The sequence below is a fragment of the Cupressus sempervirens genome, chromosome 10 (genome assembly GCF_028749045.1).
Source record: "Cupressus sempervirens isolate cs-2001-9-10 chromosome 10, ASM2874904v1, whole genome shotgun sequence".
In the NCBI taxonomy this organism is placed as follows: Eukaryota; Viridiplantae; Streptophyta; class Pinopsida; order Cupressales; family Cupressaceae; genus Cupressus; species Cupressus sempervirens.
Genome location: NC_143127.1, coordinates 936857749 through 936880350, shown reverse-complemented (window position 1 = coordinate 936880350; position 22602 = coordinate 936857749). Strand labels below are relative to the sequence as shown.

The following is a 22602-nucleotide window of genomic DNA, read 5'->3' as shown; positions in this document are numbered from 1 at the left end:
TGCAAAATCACGTTAGAACAAGTGGAGAAAAGGATCCTAGGGGCATTTAAGATAGAAAATCAACAAGAGACTCAAAATGATGAATTTAGATCAAAAGAGAATCTTCCACAAGTGGATATAGAAGAAAACAATAAGATGGGGGAAGAGAGAAATCAGATTCCACCGGAAAGCAACAAAGGAGAAATGAAAGACTAATCAAGTTGTTGATGTCAGTTTTTGTACCACTGCATAACATATTGGCAATTGAATATTTGATACAAAGTATCAAACACTCAACCCTCTCTTGAAAAGTAATCACTCATGTAGAATATGAGGATACTAATGATGTGATTTTCTGGTTAATCACGTAGGCGGGCTTATGTTATTCATTCGAAGATAACTTGGTGGTACTTCGCTTGCTTGACTTGTTCTTTTCTCCTTGATCACTTTCACTTTCAACTACTCCTACCACTAAATGCTTATTGCTCTACTACTACTCCTATGGATGGAGAAATTAGGAAATGGATGAGGATCTAACCAAATGAAAGCTTGCCAGCAGTGCTACCTCTATTGGTGCGATGATTCTAAGGGATACTCTTAGGATTTTCACACTGACACCTATCTTCTAACCCAACTTGAAGTACAAGCGGAAAGATGATATTCAAGTAGAGCTTAGTAGCGATTGGACTAGATTACCACACAAGGCTTCCTAATAAGCCACTAGGATGCTAGTGGCCTAGTATATAGGTCCCTATCAAACATTCACTAACATCACCATACAATTAGCCATCTACTTCTACTCTAACAACATGAAATGAAATCCTACTTTAATTTGAGAGATGAGAAGAACCATGCAATACACCAAAATGATCATGTATATCCACCATGCAAGCTACAAGAATGAATAGAGAACAATTTTGATAGTATTTTGGCAACAATTCTCCAACATAACTCCTTTACAAATGAGAGCAAAATGGCCTTATGTAGAGGCTCCAAATTACAATGAATAGCCGAGATTAAGAGGCAAAATCAAGGGCCAAGATTATATCTTACAAACCCTAATTAGGGTTACCATTATTCAACCAATTACACGAGGGCACCAACTTTGTGGGCCAATGAGAAAATTACAATAATTTGTCAACCAATGAGAACATAGGACACTTGGCATGTTTTGATTGCATGCACATGAAAGTGCCACCTTATCAACCTTATCTTTTAACTTTATTCAATTGTAATGGCCCTCCTCAAATCTGCTCTCAAAAAATGCTTATGAAGCTCAAGGAATTTCATCAAACAATTCACATGCAAGGGACGTATGACTGATATAGTTTTCAGCTGGCTTTAAATGACTTTTTTTTCAATTTGCATCAATGAGATTCTTATGCTAGAAGACTCCAAATGGATTACACAATGGCCTAACATGAGTGTGCTACTAATTTTGACAATATTCAGTGCATATATATGATCCAAGCATGAGAAATGAACACCTACAGCCAACTGGCATTTTTACAAACAGTTGGTATGCAAACTAACTAGCTGATAAATAATGATATTGTATTGCTTAAATGACACCAACAACTAATATCTTATTAATTTGCAATGAAATTTCTAATACAATGCTCATGAAACATGGCCAAGACTTTTGGCATTTATATGGATTTCAAAATGATAATGCTGGCGTAATGCACACTTACAGCTGAAACTTATAACACCCTAAAAAACAATATTAACAAAGGAACCTGGTTGTAGATGGCTGTAATAATTTCCTTCAATGCTGCCCCTTCTGCTTTGCTTTTCTGATTTGCTTTTTCAACTGCTTTTTCTGGATCCGCTTTTTGAACTGCTTTTACGGATTGCTTTTTCCGCTTGCTTTTTCGGTTCCGCTTTTTCGGGCTGCTTTTTTGTATTTTTTTTTTTTTTCAGATTGCTACTATGTTGAATCTCAAGACCATATCTTTCAATGGCGTCAAGATTTTCAGCTTGAAGGGATTTCGTCCTTCAAACTATTGAGACATAATCTCCAGAAAATTTCCCAATTTCTTTGATATTTCCAAGCATACTAAAAAGAAGCTCTTCCCTTTCTTTTATAGTGTTCTCACAAGAGCTCAATCCTTCGTTTTCTCAATGTGGGATAAAACATCACTCCCTTTATGTAACTTATGTCTCCAATGTGTTATAAAATAAAAGGGACTCTTTTAATTTAAATATTTCCCACAAACTATATTTCATGCATTAATAAAGTTAAATATTTAAATTTAACTTTATAAAATAGCTTTATCAATGCCTAACAAATCTTATCAATGATAAACAAGTCTTCTTGTCGATTTTAAACAATTACCATCGACATACCGTTGCCACTGGATGCCCGACCATATCCAAGATGACTTACTATAAATAGTAAGTATGCCCAAAGTTGCCTCAAAACCCCACAGAAAGACCTGCAGCTGAAACTATCTAGGCCAAATGGCCTCTAAGTCCCTTTAATGTCCTGGTTAGCCTACGGGACCGTGGGGAAATAGGCTAACAACAACATCATGCTATAAATGCTAAAAAAAGGGGACATTACATCAATCCTTGAGATAAGGTGAAGCCTTGGACGCTTGAGCTTGTCCTTAGAAGCTTTCTCATCACCACTCGAACCTACTTGTACTTGATGTGCTGACCCTGAAAGGATGAGGTCTTCATGCACTTGGGGTAATCTTGCCTCAGCCTTGATGGCTTCCCTGGATGTGAACTTCTTTGCAACTTGAGAGCCTTACTCTTGGCCACTACCTTGAAATCGAACTTAACCTCCCTCATTATCCTTACCTTCCTTGACCTTCCTGATCTTCCAACCTTCCCATTCGAATCCAACCAAGCTAGCTTGCACGAATAGCCAAGCCTTGCATAGCCTCAAATATTTTCAAATCTCTTCTATTAATCCACTCTTTCTTGAAATTGTGGGGCTTCTTGAATCTCAATCTTCAATCAAATTCGCCCTTCACCCGATTTCATTTTTCACCAAAGCTTGCACTTCAACCTTTGTCGGCTTGCAATCAAATAGAAGGGTTAGGACCCCATGTGGAATTGCTTCTAGTTTTGCACTGCCCTAAATTGTAATTCTAGATTTTCAATTATAATTCTAACCCAATCAAATTTATCTTTTCCATTTACATTTTCATTAATAAAATAATACATCTAATTCTCGAATTGCATTACCTTGTGAGACACCCATGACACAGTTGAGCAGCACAATGAGGTCGCCATACTCTGAACTGAAGTCTGATCGGGTGAACCTTGACGCCTTGGTGATTCCCTTCTTGCCTTTATGTACCCAATTCTGTTTTAGGAGAGTGAAGTAGGCATCTTGATTATCCTGGTGGAACTTGGCAGCCTGATCCATCATTTGTCTCTCAATTGTATCATGGTTATAGTGCCACTATTGGTGTCACAGACTTGCTTCAATTTCGAGAAGAAGGCGGTCTTTGACATCATGTCTTCTTTGTCTTTTTTTGGTATACGTTCCTTTTGGGTTCTTGCTTGCACTAACATCTACCATCCTAAACACTTATTTCTGCCTCTTTGTTCTAAGTGATATGGACTACCCTTATCAATCTCCAACTTTCTTTCTATCGATGGATTCTAACTTATTTCTACCTCGCCAAGTCCTATCACTACACTTATCAATCTCCAATCTTCAACTTAGGGGTGGGACTGCCACTTATTTCTGCCTCTTCATGCCTTAGGATGGACTACACTTATGACCCCCTCTCTCAATTTCAACTCAATTGCCCTCTAAAAAATTTTGCCAGTCATGTTAGACAATTTTAAATCATTACAAACAATTTTTTTCCATCAAATCCAATTTTTTTACTTGCAATTTCAATCCAAATTTCGCAAAAATAAATTCATCTAGGCAATTAAAAAATTAAAATCGAAATCCATTTCATCCAAAAAAATTCGTTTTCACCAAAATTTTCAAGATTTTCAAAACAATGATATCCAAATTTGATTTTGAAAACGTTTTAAGTTTTTCAATTTTACCAAATTTCCAAAATCTGTTAAGTCCCAAAATTCACAATTTCATCCTGCCAAAATATCATTAAAAAAAAAAATTGTTGTTTGGAATTCGTTTGGCCTATGGAAGAAATTGCTAGTCCATGAAAATCGAAATTAAGTTGACACTAGGTGAAAACAAAACGAAAATCCCTAAGGGGCCTAATGGCGAATTGCCATTCTATTGAATCCAGGCAAGGCTAAAATTGCCAAGGTGACCATAAAAAATCAACATCATGCAAATAATTGTCAAGGCAAAGGTTGAAAATGAGGGTCCCCAAAATTTTGGGGCAATGATGTGAAAACCTCACAACACAAGTCCATCAAAAGAGCCCTAAAAGGGATACCAAGAAAATAATCAAGTTTGGAATATGAGATTTGATGGCTCTAAGACTAACAAAGGATCAGGAGTTGGATATGAATTGACTAGTCCATCAAGAGAGACATACAACGACACAAACTACAATTTCCTTGCATGAACAATATGGCTAAGTATGAAGCTCTAGTCCTAGGCCAATTCAACACTATACGCAAAGGAAAAAAAAATATTATACATATTTGGAGATTCAAACTTGGTAGTATGTCAGATTGTATAAAGGTATGCATACCATGACAAGAGATTAAAGAGATTGAAATAGAGTATGGCATTTGGTAGAGAGCTTCGATGTGTTTAGCATCAAGTTTGGATATCAATCCTATAGCAAGGTGGAAAATGCTTTAGCTTAAGGAACAAATTCATTGGCACCACCCATGTTGGAAGCATTGTAAAAGTTTAGAGTTGAACTTGCATTAGTGCTAGATAATATGACCAACTTTTAGATATTCGATGATGATAAGCATATACTAGATCTCTTGACCAACACAAGCGTGTTTACAACACAAATTATTGATGAATTGGAAATAAATCCACATGAAATCATGAATCTAAAGACTAACACTATTGCAATGGGAATGACCCAATTAGAAAGGATATATGATATTGGAGTAGTTTAACAAGATTAAACATCAACTCGCTGGAGGAGGTGAATGTGAGATTGTAAACCTTAGTGTCGAAGAAGATCCAAAGAATGTGTTCACTGGGAAGGTTTGCACTCTTGAAGAAAGAAAGTGTTCTTAGTTGATGAGAGAATTTTCAAATATGATAACATGGGGCTATGAAGAACTAAAGACATATGATCTCTCCATCATCACACATCTGATACCACTCAAGGAAGGACGTAAGCCATTTCTACAACAATAAAGACCCATCAATCCTTTGTTGGAGCCATTAATATATCAAGAAGTGAAGAAGCTTCTGACAACAAAGACCATATTCCTAGTACGACACTCTACGTGGGTCGCCAGTCTGGTTTATTAGAATGAAAAATGGAGAGATAAGGTTGTTTGTTGATTTTCAAAAATTGAACAAGGTGTCAAAGAAGGACAACTACCCATTTCTATCATTGGATGAAGTGTTGCAAATAATAAATGGATCACAGATGATATCCTTCATGGATGGGTGGTCAAGATACAATCAAGTAATGTCAAAGAAGAGGACATACTTATAACAACTTTCACCACCAAGTGGGGAACATATGCCTAGAGGAGGATGACCTTTGACCTAATCAATGTTGGAGCAACATTTCAAAGGGCCATCAACATTGCTTTTAAAGATTTGAGGGATATGCGTATTATCATCTATATGGATGACCTTAGAGTATTTTAAAAAATGAGAGAAGATCGTGTTGATGATTTGAGAAAGTTGTGTTTAAGATGCAAGAAATTTGTAGTCTCCCTCAATTTGAAGAAATGCATGTTTGGGCATTATAATTGATCCTGAAACAGTTGAGGCTATCTTGAACCTAACTTTGCCATCTACTAAGAAAGACTTAATATCTATTTTAGGAGAGATTAACTTTGTAAGGAAGTTTCTTCCAGGGTTTTTGGAGACAGTGAAACTCATGAATGATATGCTTAAGCAAGATGCTAAGATGGATTGAACTTCAATAGTCAGAAGAGCTTTTGAAGAGATAAAAGAAGCAATGGTTAAGGCACCTATTCTTGCGAGTCCAAATTATGAGAAACCATTTGACATATATTCATTCACTTAAGCTCATGCATGGACAACAATTCTTACACAAAGGACTAAAGAAAATGAGGATCATCCTATTGCTTTCATGAGCGTCCTATTTATGCCAATATGGTAGAATAATACCAACAATATAAATCATAATATTTCTATGACATTTATCCAAGTACTTGGGAACAATGCACATAATGGTGAAATATGTCTTTTATTGATTATGGCAAGTGAAGTTACATACCCATACCAAGATAGTCCAAAATTACCATACTGATGCTTGAATAGTTGTACATCCCGCTTTGCTGCCAGTTGCTTGGTCCTAGTACCCTGCAGAAGCTTAAGAGCCTTCAGCCTATCCTTTTCTACTACAACCAGCTCCTCAGCATGTGTATCCAAGAGCTTTGTATGTGTAGCCCGGGCCTCTGCCAACTATGCTTCCAATGTTTCCACTTCGTTGGTCAGGATTATCTGATCACCCTCAGTTTTGGCCAGTTCCCAAATGGTCTTCTATAATTCAAGGAAATTGGTCTTGAATGTGCCCTTTATGTTGGACAAGGCGGTCACTAATGGCCCCTGGGACTTGATCACTCATGATGTGGTCCATTTTTCTACTTCTGCTGTTGCCTCATCAAGTGGCACCGTGATCCAAAACTATTCTTCAAAATTCTCTATGGCACTCTTTTTGCACGAAGTTTTGCAAGGATTCAACTACTGAACCGATAGTTGTCATATCTTCTTCTTTGGCCTTACGCTAGATCTCCTGGGTGGCCTTAGCCATTGTCTCCAGTTCTTGTCAGGATCCTTTGAGTGCACTCCAAAAAAGGGGAAGGTACCATATCTTTTGTGAGATGGTAGGTTTCCTTGTCTGTAGCCAATTCTACTTGTATGTTTGTTGATTCCATGCTCGGTTGTGGAGTTTATTCAAGCAGTCCTATAGGTGGGTGTTCCTCTTTGAGCAAGTGTGGAGACAGCAGCGAAATATGCTCCATAGTCATTTGGTACTGTGCTAGCAAATAATCTGTTTCATCCATTCCCCCTTCCATTATCTGATCCTATGCTTGTGGCTCATCTATTCCCCCTTCCATACTCTAGTCCTGTGCTTGATGTGATACTGCCTGGAAAGGAGAGTTTGCAATCGATGCCGTCGCCATCGGTCTAGTTCCGGTTGTGAAGAGTACTGCCATAGGGTGTCCTGGTTCAACACTGTGAGGAGTGGCAATACACAAAGTTTAGGTTGCCACCTTGGTGCGCTTGATGTCCATGAGCTTGGCACGTGACAGTTTCTCTATTAGGATGAGGTGAGCCATTTTCGATAGTTGAGAAGGCTGGAAATGGATTTTCTCACACCCCCAATCTGCAAAAGTGGATCCACTACGTACACCTTCCTCTCCCTCACTGCTTGTGGCTTCCTTGATAGGGTTGATATGACATGACATGCTTTGTTCCTCCGTAGGATTTTCATCCACCTCTTTGCTCGTATGACTTTTAACTGCATGCTCCATACTGCTTTTGTTCATACGACCTCCTAGTGTCTTCTCTCCGTACAACCAATATTTGTATGACCTATCTCTTCTGCCTTTTGTGCGATCGATGTTCTTGTCCAACCGTTGCTTTCTGTTCGGCTTGGTTCTTTCATCGACCCTTTCTTGACTTATGTTATTTCTACGTCCTCTGATGTATCCACCATGGCCGTTTGAGAAGTTTGGTGCTCTTCCTCATCCCATGAGGCCTCTTCTTCAAACGTTGGTTCCTCTTCGTCACTACTTTCCATTCTAGAGTTAGTACTAGATGGCTCCACCTGTTTGGTTTTCTTCTTCTGTGGTTCCAAGGCTTTGGCGATGCTGTCTCCAACAACAACGACCAGATGGATCTAGCACAACATCGTAGGTTTATATAATTCATTCCTGTTAGCTGGCATAAATTCTCCCCATTGTTCAGGAGCAAGTTGAGTGTGCAAGGCCTTCAAAAATAATGCTACCGCATGATGAGGCATGTAGAAGGTTTTGTGTTTCAGCAGCAAAAGTTCCCTTAGTCTATCTGAAAGTACTTGAGCTCAATCGTAGACCTTATCCTCTTATAGACCTTTCACATACAAAACCATGGTAATCTCTGAGGTACGACGCCCTCCTATATATTTGCTTTTCACCAGGTCTATAAAACCTCCATACAACATTTCTCACAAAGGTCTTCTTTATGCCCCTACTGCTGCCCCAAATGATTTCCCATTGCTCCCATGTAAGATCATCCTTGTAGACTACTTAAGCTAAATGTGTTTTTCCCTCACTGCTCAATTTAGGAACCTTGCTTGCCTATTGCCCTCTGCTTGGAACCCCAATTACTTTTGTGAAATTTTGAGGTGCGAATGAAACTCTTACACTCTTGTTCAGATACTAGACTGTAGATTTATATCCTTTCTTATCATAGCTATGCACTAGGGTTCTCAAAACTGGCTTAGACTTTTTTAAATCAAAGATGGGCATAAATATGATTTGATCTATCTTAGGTTTCCTTAATGCAGTTTTCAAGGGATGTTGGGCCATTGTTCCTTGCCATCAATTCCTACATTTGACTCCCACCCCTTTGAAGTGGATGCTTGTAGCAGAAACTTCTTCCATTTTCCCTTTGGTCTTGTGGCTTTTTCTTGTTGTAGCCATTCTTTTCTTTGGTTGAGTATCTTCTACTCTCCTCTCTTTATTGTTTTTGCCAATGATGTTAGGGTTTTCCTCACTTTTCACAATTTTCTTATGCCATTTTTATGCCTTATAACAAACAGACACGGCTATAAATAACCCCTGTGTCCCTGTGTGCCCAATTTGGAAGTTGCGTACAGAGCCAAGTGCTTTGCGTACGGGCTGCAAAATGCTATGTATGGTTTGAAGGGTCTCGTGTACAACCTAAGTGAAAATGTTATGCACTCTATTGCATACGTCTCGTGTACATGTTGAGACTTGAGCATCTCATACGACCTGCTTATGTGTAAAGACAGGAGTGTCACACATGGAACTCATACGGATCCTCTTTGATGCCTTGTTTATGGAGCTCATACAGGTTGATTGGTGAGTGGTCCGTATCGAACTCGTACGGGCTGGGTCAACTACCACTTGTACAGAGCTTGTACGACTGTTTGCTTTGCACTTTGTTTTGCCTCTTACGCTTTTTGTAAATGCTTAGCTTCTGCTTACTTTATAGCCAGTCTTAGGATGACCATTTTTGGGATTATTCGTCCGAGTGCTTTTCTTCGTTAAGGTTTTCTTTCCTTTTAAGATATTTGTTAAAATTTTATCTTCCTTTGGCATACCTCTTTATGTTCTTTTGGCTCTGCTGGTGTTTTCCTTTGAAATTTCTTTGAACCTTCTTCCTCTATTTCGACGATTTCCAACAAATTGCAGCTTGGTTTAAACTTTAAACACCTTGTACTCCATTTGCCAATGGAACAATCCACTCACTGAGTTTGTTTCATCTTCAAAGTAGTTTCCAAGTCTCAAGATGCCTTCTTTGTCTGGTTCTAATTCTCCTTTCCCCTCACATTCTCTTCCTTCAGGTTTTGTATCAGAAGCCAACTACTGAATTATTGCCTGATTTTGCAAGTCGATTGTGTATTTCTTTCCTTCACTTTCAATAGACAATGTGTTTTGCTTCTAGTTATGGTTAGCCTTGGCCATCACCAGCCATTCCCTTCCTAATAAGGCATCATAGCCCTTTTTCTCCAGCATAATTACTACAAAATCCAAAAAGAATTGTTGAGTGCCTACAATTACCTTTTGGCCCATCAATGTTCCCAGCAGTTTGATTCCATGTTGATCCGCTCCCACTAGATGGAAGGTAGGTGACCAAAGCGTGGGTTTACCTAGTGCCTTCCAAATTTCTTTTGACAGCATGTTCACTCCCAATCCTCCATCCACTATGGTGTTTGTCAGCTTGTGACCGAGTTTTTTCATTTCTACCACGACGGGAGTTCTTCCTATGCTTGGTGCAAGTAACATTGGTTCTGATACCGTTCTGCCTTCTAGTGTTTCTCCTCCACCTTTTCTTGCTTTGGAATTATTCTCTTCATGTTTGATGTTGTCTTTTCCTATTTTTGAGATTGCTACTTTTAGCTATGGCAAGGTTTCCAGTACGTCGGCCACCCTTATTGGTACAATAACTTGCAACATCATCTTATTATGTTGGTTTCAGATGTAGATTGGGTGGAAGGATTTACCTTCTCCTGGTATTGTTCCTCCTCTATCGCTATATGTGCCTCCTTCAGTCGTTACTTTTCTGTTTGAGGGTTAGGGTAGGAGGTCTTTCTGGCCTGCAGGCGAGTGAATTCCATATTTGTTCTTCTGTTTCTTTGATGTCCAACATGTTAATTGCTTTCCTCTTTGAACAATATATGTCTACATGGTTCCCTGGCCCACACCCTTTGCATAGTTTACTTTGCGACTTTAGCAATCACGTGCAAAGTCCCCCATTCATTACATCATCGACACTAAATCATTGGCTGACCTTTATCATCGTACTCTATCCAGTGGCAAGGTATATTGGTGTTATTGTTGCCCCCTCTTGTTGTGTTCTGATACTCCCCAAGAGAGGCCACAGAATTTGTATTCCTTGGGGGAGTTATAGGAGGGGTGGATTGTTCTCCTATCAGGAGTACCTGCGTCCTCCACTCTTTTAGATTGTATGGGCATTCCATAAGAAAGTGTCCTATTTGACAAATACCACAGAAGGAATTTTTTGAGCAATTGGCCTTTACATGTCCCTCACCGTTACATTTAGTACACCAGAGTTACTGCTCTTGACTTCCTTTTCTCCTTTTATTTTCTTCATCATTCGCATCATGTGCTTCTGGAGGGCTTGTATTGTTTTTGATTCCTCCTCGCTTTATTCCTCACTGCTGGCATCACTACCTTTTTTCGTACTTCTGGAAGTCTTATCTTCGCTTTCAATATCCATAGCCCTGTCGCATGCCTTTTTGTAAGTAGATGGAGGTACCACCTTTATTTTCTTCCAGATGGAGGGATTTAATCCTTCAATGAACCTTCTTTTTTTCAGTTTATCCGCTGGTTTGTTTTCCAGTTTCCCTATCAATTCCTTCAATTGCCCGTGGTAAACTCGCACACTTTCATTTTTTTCCTTGACGAGTGTTATATATTTTGGCCATCATCTCTTAATAGTTTAAATTCTGCCTCAAAGGATTTTCTTAGAGTATCCTACGTGGCCTTTTCTATGTCTGCCAAGTCCATATACCAATCAATTGCCACTCCCCGCAGGGTGGCAAGGAAGGGCTTCAACCAATATTCCTCATCGTCCTATCCCCTTGCTTCCCAAATGGTTACACACGTCTTGCAATGTCATATGGGATCTTCCGATCCTTTCCCTTTGAACCTAGGAAGTTTTTGTTTATCTAGTGTGTTCGGCATCTTCCTCTTGTTGATTTGTTGCAAGGATTCTCCTTCTTGACCCCCCCAAATGTTCTTTGCTCTTGTTCCTCTCCTCTAGAAGTTTGCAGTTTTTTTGTATTCTCAGGCTTGTTTCTTCCTCCACCTTGGTGGAAGTGGAATTCCCACCTTCCCGGGGTTTCTGGTTCAGTGTACCCTATGACGGCTGCATTTGAGATTGCTAGTCTCTCAATTCCTCTTGTCGTACTTTCCAATAATTTTGCTACCTCTCCCTCTAAATTTTGCTCCTCATCCTCATTGGAGTGCGCTCAGGTCTAGGTCCGCATACTTGCTAGGAAAGTTCATGTAATCTACGCCTCCTCTCTTCTTGTTGGTGTACCAACAATGCCTTCCTTATGTCTTCCTCAGCAATTTCTAATGGAGCTTCCTTCCTCTGTCTTCTATCCTTGTTGGGAAGGAGGGGCATTAAATGTTAGGATTGTGGTATTGTCTACACTACCTTGTGTCCTCCAATTCCTCCATCGAGGGTTAGTTCGACGGTTATTGGTATCTCTGGGATCCTCCTCTCTGTGGGTCCTTTGATAGAATCTTTGGAATGTCTGTTGTCTCCTTTGCTCTCTTAGGTCTACCTCTCTTTGCCCCTCTACTGCTACTAGCCTCTAGGTGAGCAGTCTTGGAAGACTTCCCAGGAGATCATACACAGCCTCGTTTACCGTGAGTTCAACACACCTCATACCGGTGGGGAGAGCCCTCTACCTTGTCTCGCGTTGGACATACTTGCCAACTGCTATGTCCCATGTGTGCATGAGGTCCTGTGTCAATTGATCCTCTCAAGTCACTTCTTCCTCAATGTCACTATCTGTTATCACCGTTTGTTGGTCGAAGGGTCGGCCCATTATACAACCATCTTCCTTCTACTTGCGGTACCCTGGGTTCTACTTAGGCAACGACGCCAAAAATGTTTATGCCAATATGGTGGAATAATACCAACAACATATGCAATTTATATAATTCATAATATTACAAGGACATCTATCTAAGTACTTGGCAACAATGCACAAAATGATGAAATATGTCTTTTATTGATTATGCCAAGTGAAGTTAAATACCTATACCAAGATAGTCCAAAGTTACCGTACCCATCTACTCCATGTGACAAACTATATATAATGCTCAAGTTGGTTATGTGCCAACTGACACATCTTTTGGTACAACCTTATTCTTAACTACTAACTCCCTTAAGAACTAATTATTTTATTCCAACTTGGTTCCCTACATGTCCCTTTCAAAGAGGCAGAATTGAGATACCCCAATGTTGAGAAACAAACTTATGCATTGGTAAAAGCAATAAAGAACTTCAGACAACATTTTGGAAGTAAAGTGCATGCTATTGTTGCTGATATTGCGGTGAAAACATTATTGATGCAAAATGAATTAGGCGAGATAAGAGGAAAGTGGGTTGCCACTATCTAGTAATACGACATTGATATCCGACCAATGAATCTGGTTAGATGACAAAAGATGACACAAAATATTGCATATGATGGACTAGGTTTAGTGCAACAAGTGAATGAACTAGAAGATGCGTGCCAAATGAGTGGTACAAAGATATTATCAGTTCCCTATTGATTCATAATTGTTCTTCCCATTTGAATCCAGTGCAGAAGAAAACATTGAAGTTGAAAAGCAAGAGATATATGTTGCAGGGATCAGTTTTATACAAGTAGAATCATGAAGGCATCTACTTGAGATGTGTTGGGAAAGACAAAGCAGGTAGAATTTCAGAAGAATGTTATTTTGAAAATTATTCAGTCCAACAAACATTTGATGGTCCATCTTTTTCTACAGAAGTAGCCTTGTAAATAAGTTCTTTAGAAAGAAATAATTTTTATTTGGCTAAATGGCTTGAATCTAATGCTAATTTAGGGTCTTTGTCATATAAGTGCTTTGCATAATGAATATGACAATGCTATAGTTTCATTTTCTTACAGTCTTATTACGAGAATGGAAGAGGTAGTGTGATTAGATCATCTTTGTCTTCATAACATTTATCCTTCTTGTTGGTCCCAACCGGCACTGAGAGGGAGATGGGGGGGTGGGGGGGGGAAGAGGGGGTGAATCAGTATGTCCAATTCTACAAATTCTATCTGTTGAAGTAGCTAGTTTAAACACAGACCTTATTATGAACTCTTTTGCAATCAAGATAATGATAAAAACAATATAGTAGAACCATACAAGATTACACAAAGATGCATACATCAATGACAAATATTTTCACGTGGAAACCCTCAGTGTGAGGATGAAAACCACGGTGGGAGTAATGTACCCACTAGTCTCTCCTTGCAAGTAAAAGGGTGCCCTATTAAAGGCTTACTTTTGTTTTTTTTTGAATTCATCCTTTTAGGAATTCATATAATCTGTTAGGATTACAACAGCCTGTTAAGGCTACCTTGCTAGAGGATTTTAAAGACTTGTTAAAAGTCTGCCCTATCAAAGGCTACAATAGTTGCAATGGTAAGAAACCAAACTAAAGGATATATCTAAACATGTGGCACAACTTGCCTTGTAGATCCTCTATGAAAACTCATTGAAGATACTCTGATCTGGCTTAACTTGGTGAACTTGCTCTGTTCAATTCCTCTTTTTTGTTCTTGTGAACTATTATGGTTTGCCTCCACAGCTCTGCTCAACACAACGACAATAATGACCTTCAAAAGTGAAGTCCGAGTGTCCTTAAATCACTCGTCCAGTTCATGGGTAGAAACCCTAAAATTATCCCTCTCAAATTATGAACTTGAAATTTGAAATGCATATTGAACATAGCGACAATACACCCATGACTATCTATATGTAGGTGCCTATACATGTAGGCCTACCTGTCCATCTATAATTCTACTTATAGACCTGAGTCCTTGCATTCTTCTGTCACATCTGCCACTTATCTCTGCATGCATGTCACACTGCTTTCAGACCTTGTTCTGGTTTCGTCACATCAATGGTGATTAGGCTGTGACCATCGAGATAGCCTGTCATAGGCTTGTCGTCTTCTTTTACTTTGTTGAGACCAATATGGCAGTCTACTGGTGGTTGTACTTACTTGCAACAGTTCAGTAATCTTGTTAACCGGTTCCCAATCAATGACAATAAATCAACACTTACTCAACGCTTGAGTTCACTGCTCACCATTTTGCTCGGTCAATCATGCCAGTGTAGTTTAGTCCAACACTTCTCTCAAGTTGTAGTAGGAAGACCCTTGGCTGCATAAAACCATCAGCCTAATGTTGATATGTAACTTAGGATTGCACCAAGATGTCCAAGCTACATGACATCAAAATCTTGTTCATTGTGATTTGGCATGCTTGTTTTGATATTATGCATATCTATCCTGAATGAGTTGTGTGTATATCTTCTACTTATACTTTTTACGAGTGAGTACTTTGACTATCTTGATGGTTTGGTTCAGTAACTAAGCTTTTGAATACGACTTGGTTGCATATCTTGATTCTTTGAAAATGCACAATTCATGCCCATTTGACTCTTCTTGTTATGAGAAATGGTTTCTCTTTTATTGATTGATTGAATTTTTATTTCGATGATATATTCTTTGAAGTTTCTTGCTTGAAATGTCTTAGTGGTAACATGCAAACATGTTTATTGTAGTTGTTTTGAGGTCTGTTTTCGGAAGTTTTAGAGTTTGTTATGTTACTACAGTGTTTATGATTAAACATTCTTTTGATATTAATAATAATTTGAAATGCAGTGTTGTTAGTAGCATTTTACCATCCACTGACATCATACAACAAGACTACAGGTTTACTTGAATATCATTTAGTGAAATGATTTATTTGACATGCTAAGGGGGCTCTATAATGAATGGTTCATAAGGCACAAACCTTGCTGAAGGTTTTGCAAATGGGGTTGCAAGTTTAGTAGGCTTAGCCTTGGAAGAAATTCCATGGTTAAGAGCTTGAGTTGGAGTAGTACTGGGATGGTGACTCCTGGAAGGCCCAATGCTTCACACCTGCGAGCATCACCTAGATGCATTGAAGACTTAGTGAACTATTCAGAATCATGAGATGGGTTCTTGTAAACCACTACTCATGGAACATGAGTCAACAAGTTTGACTCAAAAACTACACAGTTGAATCCTGATAGCAATATCATAATGAAATAATTTGTTGTTGACTCAGCTGTAATTTTGTCAACTTCATAAAGAACTAACCAAATAATCATTTACTGGGAAAGCTTATATTCTACACTACATTCTTTTATTTTAGACAAAAAGCGTACCTTGCAATAGCCAGTGACTGCACTAATTTCACATTCTCCTGAGAACAAACTATTCTATGTCCATATAGATACCTCAGGCACAGCAATTGGTAATGTTTTAGCACAACCAGGTGAAGGGAACATAGATCATCGGATCTACTTTGCAAGGAGAAAGCTAGTTACTTGAGTGCAACTACACAACCTCTGAATGTGAAGCCCTGATGATGGTTTATGGACTGCAAAAAAATCAGACAGTACCTGCTAACGACTATACATTCCTGCAGCTTTTCATTTGGATAGTTCATGGGGTGAACTCTATTTTAGAAAATTCATGAGCTAAAATCTCTATTTGAATTGCTCTCTATATCTCTATGCTATGGGAACACCTTTGAATTTTAAACACTAGTAGTTTTTGTCTCATTTGAATCTGACTTTGCCCATTTAAATCCTGATTTTCCCATAAAGTCATAATTTTAGGTTTGCCAATTCTTTTGAAAAAGATTTTGCTGCTATGAATTTCATACCAATACAAGTCAATTCCTTATTATAACTAAACAATGTTACACGACTGGAGCTAATACTATGTTTGATCTTTTGTCTTAATATTGATGACAACTTTTCCCTGTCCAACTTACATTCCTTCAAAGAGGCCCTCTACCATCATTTGCTACTTCAAAAGCTATGGTTGGATTTTATCTTACACTTGATCTTCATTGATAGGACTGAACACAAGCATTGGCCTTCTATCATCTTCAAATCAACAACAGAAAAATTAATAAATGTTCTAAAGTTGCACAAAAAAGTTAAAAACATAAATGTCCAATTAAAGTTACCATGGAAGTTAAAGAAACAAAGCACTTATACAAGAAAGAGTTAGGCTAAGACAATATCCAGTTGCATCCTGGGTACATTTGTCAAACATTCCGGCAATATTTGTATATATGCCAAATAGGTGCTATTTTTAATCAGGTTATGTGGGGATGTCTCAGCCAACATCATCTCAAATATTTGTTTAAGTGCCTTAGAGCCTTAGAATGAGGGACTTTCTATGCTCATTCTACTGGTAGCATCATAATCAATCTCCGTTACATATTAACGTATAGAGATCTGACTATATAGAACAGAAAATTTGGATCTAACCAAAAGTTCCCTACAGCTTTGTTGGCCTATATATGTGGAGATTTCACACAATTGGTGTTCTCAACTGTAGCTTGAACCCTGGAAGTGTTATGGGGAGTTAAAAAAATATAAAGACTAGCACTAGCGTAAGATACAGTAAGTTTGATGGTGTACAATAAAGAGAGGAAGTAGTGTATTATTAATATCATGGTTATATCATATACACTTGCCTCAGCCCCAAGAGAGGAAGTAGTGCCATTATTTGTCAGTCAATGTTTGTCTCTTTCTGTTATTTGGAGCTATGAGCTATAAACTTACATCAGTTGCATGACTAATTCGAAGAAGCATGATGATTAATTCCAAGAAGCATGATAATGCACTAGTGTTACATCCTTGCTTGCTATCTTTCAAGGCGACAGTGGAATCTATTGATTGTCCCCACTCATTGTGCTGCCATAGAAAATTCTATTATAAACTCTCCCATACCAATGTCACTGGAATGATGACGTGCAGGTTCCATCTGTTTTACTGACATAATTTCCAGGGCTTCAAATATTTTTATTTAGGATTTTGAGAGGGAAGACAACTTAAAAGGTTATTAAAAATTTAAAAATTTGATGCAGTCTGGCAATGGCCCATTAACAATTGACCTGGAAAGATCTGTTTCTGGAAAATACTCTTCCCAAAATATTTCTTATTGCTAAAGTTGAAAAAACTAATGTGTATGTTTCCCCAGTTTACCCCAAATCAGAAGCTAGGGAAAATTAATTTAAATATGTTTTTTAGATATGCTGATACATCATTACTTTCAGATTCAAAATCTGATCTATGTTACCCTGAGTTTGCGAGACGGGAGGACAAGGAAATGGGTTTCTGGGACAGTTTTGTTTTGGCTGAAATAGGGGACAGCTGGGGACAGCTATATATATCTATATATTCACAAATTTCAGAATTACATATCATTGTCACATTCATCATAGCAACACAACTTAAAATTATCGATTTCATTCATCAAATCAGCGTAGAACATAGCATCAAATCGAATCATCGTCTAAGAATACTAAAGTCTAAGAATTGAACATAAGATGACATTAAATGAGAGAATCAATCTACCATAGATGGGCAATATGTTTAGATTTTAGAGCCCTTTCTTGTGGGTTTTGGAGGAAAACTGAATTTGCTGTGCCATACCTTCCTAGACAGGTAGCAGCCATCTTGTTTGGGCAGTAATCAGCTACAACAGTTTATTTTTGGGCAATTATTACTACTGTCAGAGCATTATCAAAGCTGAAAACATTCTGAGTATTCCTCAACCTGGCAGCAATCATTTCCAGGTCTGCAATATGAATATCAAATAGAAGCTTGATTTACAATCATTTTCAGGTCTGGTTTGTTGAACAAAAGTTGAAGTTTGAATATTTGTAGTGGCTTCCAAAAAAATAAACTTTCAACATATGTTAATAGTTATATTAACATATTTTATTATTTTAATGTGGGGCCTGCGAATAGGTTGAAAATCACCATTTATTAATGTTTTTTGAGTTAAATTTTATTTTAAAATTGGAAACTTCAAGCATTCCCCCGGGTGGACGGGAAACAACTACGATCCACGGGATGGTCAACACCATCTGGAAACACGTTTACTATTCCCGAAGTTTCCGGGATGGGTTTCCAATTTTCTTGCTTGGGTGGGGACAGCTTGGAAACGTTTCCGGCCATCCCCAAGTTCCCGAAATGGGGATGGTTTCAGAAACTCAAGGCTTAGGGCTGGAAACGCGTCCCTAGGCAACATAAAATCTGATTTAAAAACTAGAACCTTTTATTAATTTTCTATCTTTTATGAATGATGCTGTTAGGCCTTTTAGCCAATTTACCATGTTGGTAAATTTCATGGAATCTTAATGACACCCTAAAATCTAGATAAATTTTGTCATCTCAATCTTAAGTCTTTCAAGTAAAGCAGTCTTTCATGAACTCACATATGTTTTTTTCTCATCGATTACAGATAATTGTAATCTAGACGCCTTTAATAATGTTAATAAATAACTCTGCTAGAATGATAATAAGCCATTAGTGCAATAAGGTGATAGCTACTGTTGACAAAAGAATAAACTATACATGAAAATATGAAATGATAACTATAGTTGACAACAAAATAACCTATTCAAATGCCTCTTAAGTTACAGAAATGACAACATTCATACCTGGCATTTCAGGACAACAATGTCCCGACTTAACAATGTTCCATAATAATCATATTGATCAGCAGTATTTCATACAATAATGACAGTAGTGTCAGTGGATTTTCCAAGGCAAAATACTTGTAGTCCTTATTCAATGGATTCCTCAAGGCAAACAAACATTCTTTTTCAAATTGTAACTGTCCTTTTTAGAAGCTTATAAAAGTATTTTCCGGGAAAACAAATGCTGCTGTTGGCAGGGTGTTGCAGATCCACAAGGTCAAATTTTGCTATATGCTGCTTCAAAAAACATTAGGTGGAATCGAGACATTTCAATTCATTGATCATTCACACCTAACAGATTTTTCTCCCTTTCAGTGCTTCAAATCCCTCTTTCTGCCACCCAGTATTTTATTCAGTTACCCTTGCTGGGCACTCGATCAATGTCTTTTCTCTTCCTGGACAGTGTTCTCCATCCCTCCGTTCCTTTCTCTCTCTTCTTTTGTGCTGCACTTCACGTAACACACTTCTCACATTCATGCCAGCTTATACAATCACAAGCTTCTTTCCAGGCTCCAGCTACTATATTCCTTTAGTGACCCAACATGGCTTTACACAAAATAAATAATCACAATTCCTTTGCCTTGAAGGTTCAAAACAGCATTCATTTTCCTTGCAACAGGGTCTGAAATTTTCAAACAATATTGATATGTTATTCAGAATTCTTAATAGGGGCAACTCGATTGTTTTTCTTATTACCATGGGATCATTGAAAACAGTTCTGAGATTTAAAAATCAGCTGTCATGCACAAGATGCTGATCTTTTGTTTTTAAATCAAATTCTTATTGATCTATACAGATCCATGAACTGCATCCAAATGTCTCTGATACCCACATGACCAAATACAGGTCTTTTCAGCTCTGGTTAGTGAGGCAAGTTTTACCAAAGACAAGAAGAATCACATTAATTGTCCACAAGCTATTGAACCATTTTTGGATGTTGATTGTAAGAAAAGAGCAACCCGTGGAAGCCAACCATTACAATCTTTCATATTCTGTTTACATCCTATATGTCTTATGTTTCCCATCTCTCTAATCACCTAATTTCTAAATGTGAGGGTGTCTCTGTGAGATGCAGGCCTCAGAAATTTTTAAATGATTCTAGAGCTTGATTATAAAACTAAGTCTACTTGTGTCAAATATCCAACAAGATTATCCCAGAATATTTTGGGATGCAAGTTGTTCACTGAAGGGTAGATGGAAATCCTCTGCTCCATAAGGAAAAATGAGCTCTCTAGGAGATTCACTGGTTTCTATAAGAGCCTCTTTGCTCAGATTTAACTTCTATTTGTCTTAATTTATAACAACCCAGTCAAGTTATTGAGCTACCTTTTCAAACAGAGAAGGCAGAGAAGTGGAGTATTTGCATGCATCACATACCATCCTAAATCTGTTCATTACAGTGAGTCAGCAAAGTTGCATGTCTTAAAAACTGAATCATTTTTCACCATTTATTAGGCACACATGTACGCTAAAGAATCCTAATTTGAAGGCTACTTAGATTGAAAGAAAATATTTGCTTGCATGAGGTTGCTACTTCATCTAGTGACGAATGTGTGCAGAATCCTAACACACTTCTAGGTTTGTACAAATGTTTAAATGTTTGAAATCTTCATTTTAGTTGGCAAATGGCAAAAATTTGTTTGCATGAGATTGCTACTTTATCTAGTGATGTATATGTGCAGAATCACACACTTATAGGTTGTACAAATGTTTAAATAATTGAATTCTTCATTTTACTTGGCAAATGGCTCAATTGATCTTCAAAACTTGAAAAATATGATCTAGCAAACCAGTTGATTTCTTAGTTTTTGAACCCCAAGGCTGCAAGGATTGTTTTGACGTTAAAGACTTTTCATTTACATTACATTCTCTAATGAGCTAATTAGCCTCTGTTATTTGCAGCCAAACCAAGCTCCTTATCAGGGACAAATTTTTTGAAGATACTAGCGGGTATGTAAATAGAACAAACTGTGGTATTCATTTCCATCAATATAGTATGTAAGTTGTGTTAATAGAGTGTGTTACGACTGGATCTTTGCAGAGGATGAGATGGCTTTTGATATGCTTTTCTGTGTAGCATTTGAAATGTTGGATGCACACTGGCTAGCAAAACATGCTTCTTACATGGAGTTCAATGTATGCAAATTAGTCTTTTGTTTTATTATAAACGACAAATGTATTTTATTATTCTTCTTGTACGGGCTACTTACATACTTTTTGTGAATTCGTTATTTTCTTTTGTTATAGGAGGTTATGAAAGCTACACGGATGCAACTTGAGAAAGAACTTTCCATGGAGGATGTTAACTGTGTTCAAGATTTGCCTGGATACAACCTCTTAAGTCAGTAACCCAGGTTTTAGAATCATCATCTTCAGTGTTTTATATCAACTTGTTTTGTGGCAATGCTCAAATTAATTTTACCACCTCCTCTCTTCCGTGCATTTTTCCTTCATCTTCCTTTTCCCTTTCATTTCCTTTTGTCATATAATATATTGTAATTTGTAACAGCTACAATATGATTTATATGCAGTTTCAACTAATTTGTCTAGACAGTTAATCTGCTTGCTTCCACATCTTCGCTAACCATGCTGAGTTAGGGATCATCTCTGTAAATATTAACTTTTTTATAACATATTTTGTTTCTATATATGCATATCAAGAATCCTGGAAATCATGAATCTGGTGTTTATATTACTTAAGTTTTGGGAGGATGGACTTGATCACATTTTCTTGTAGCAATTGCCAGTCATAACTGGAAGCAAGGACATGATAGATGATTCTCACAGTTGATCCAACTGAATAATGAACACAGAATTATACCGTTGTGTCAGAAGCGTAGCTTGCTAAGGTATTAGCCAGTGTGCTAGCTTGTGCAAAGGAACATTGGAAATGGAAAAAATCCAATTAACTAGCAACTGATATCCTAAATAACGGAATAGTTTTTGAAGTATTTTTACTATGCTCATCTAATGGGAAGAACTAGTTTGAAATCAGATTCAGTCTTCAAATTGCAATGAAACCTTATGAAAAATATCCTGTGTTCCCCAGGGATGCATACCTGGCCAAAATACAGTAGTTTTCGAGACGGGGATGTCCCGTCCCCAAAAAAGGCAAATTACCAAGGGATGTCCCGGAAACTTGGGGATGGCTGGGAAAAAAAGGCCATCACCGGTACGAAAAGGGGACACCTAGATGTCCCCCAAACATACCAAGTACGGCCAGCTGTCCCCAAATTTTTTTTTAAATTTAATTTTTTTTATTTTAAAAATTGAATATTAAAAAATAATATTCAGTGAATAATTAAAGAGTGAATATTAAAAAATAATTTTAAGACTCCTAACTAGGTCACCGAGGTGGGTCCCACCCCTGCAAATGCAGTAGAGGCAGAATAGGAGTAGCAGTCTGCTTCATTTTTCTATGTTATGTTTTTATGTTGAACATGAACATGAACATGATTATGATATATTGATACTTATTATTTTATGGCAGCCCTCTAGCCTTTGGGCATAT

The 22602-nt window shown here is 37.8% G+C and overlaps 1 protein-coding gene across 2 annotated transcripts in view; it reads left to right on the top strand.

The window, feature by feature from the left end:
- The window catches only part of LOC149537049 (ELMO/CED-12 family protein), a 65216-nt gene extending 43450 nt beyond the window's left edge, over positions 1-21766 (top strand). For both annotated transcript variants that reach the window (XM_089806970.1, XM_089806969.1), the window contains exons 9-11: positions 20994-21041; positions 21133-21227; positions 21339-21766. In XM_089806970.1, coding sequence (XP_089663096.1) covers positions 20994-21041; positions 21133-21227; positions 21339-21440 — 245 coding nt within the window. In that variant the 3' untranslated portion in view covers positions 21441-21766. The remainder of the gene's footprint in view (positions 1-20993; positions 21042-21132; positions 21228-21338) is intronic.
- Positions 21767-22602: the final 836 nt, after the last annotated feature.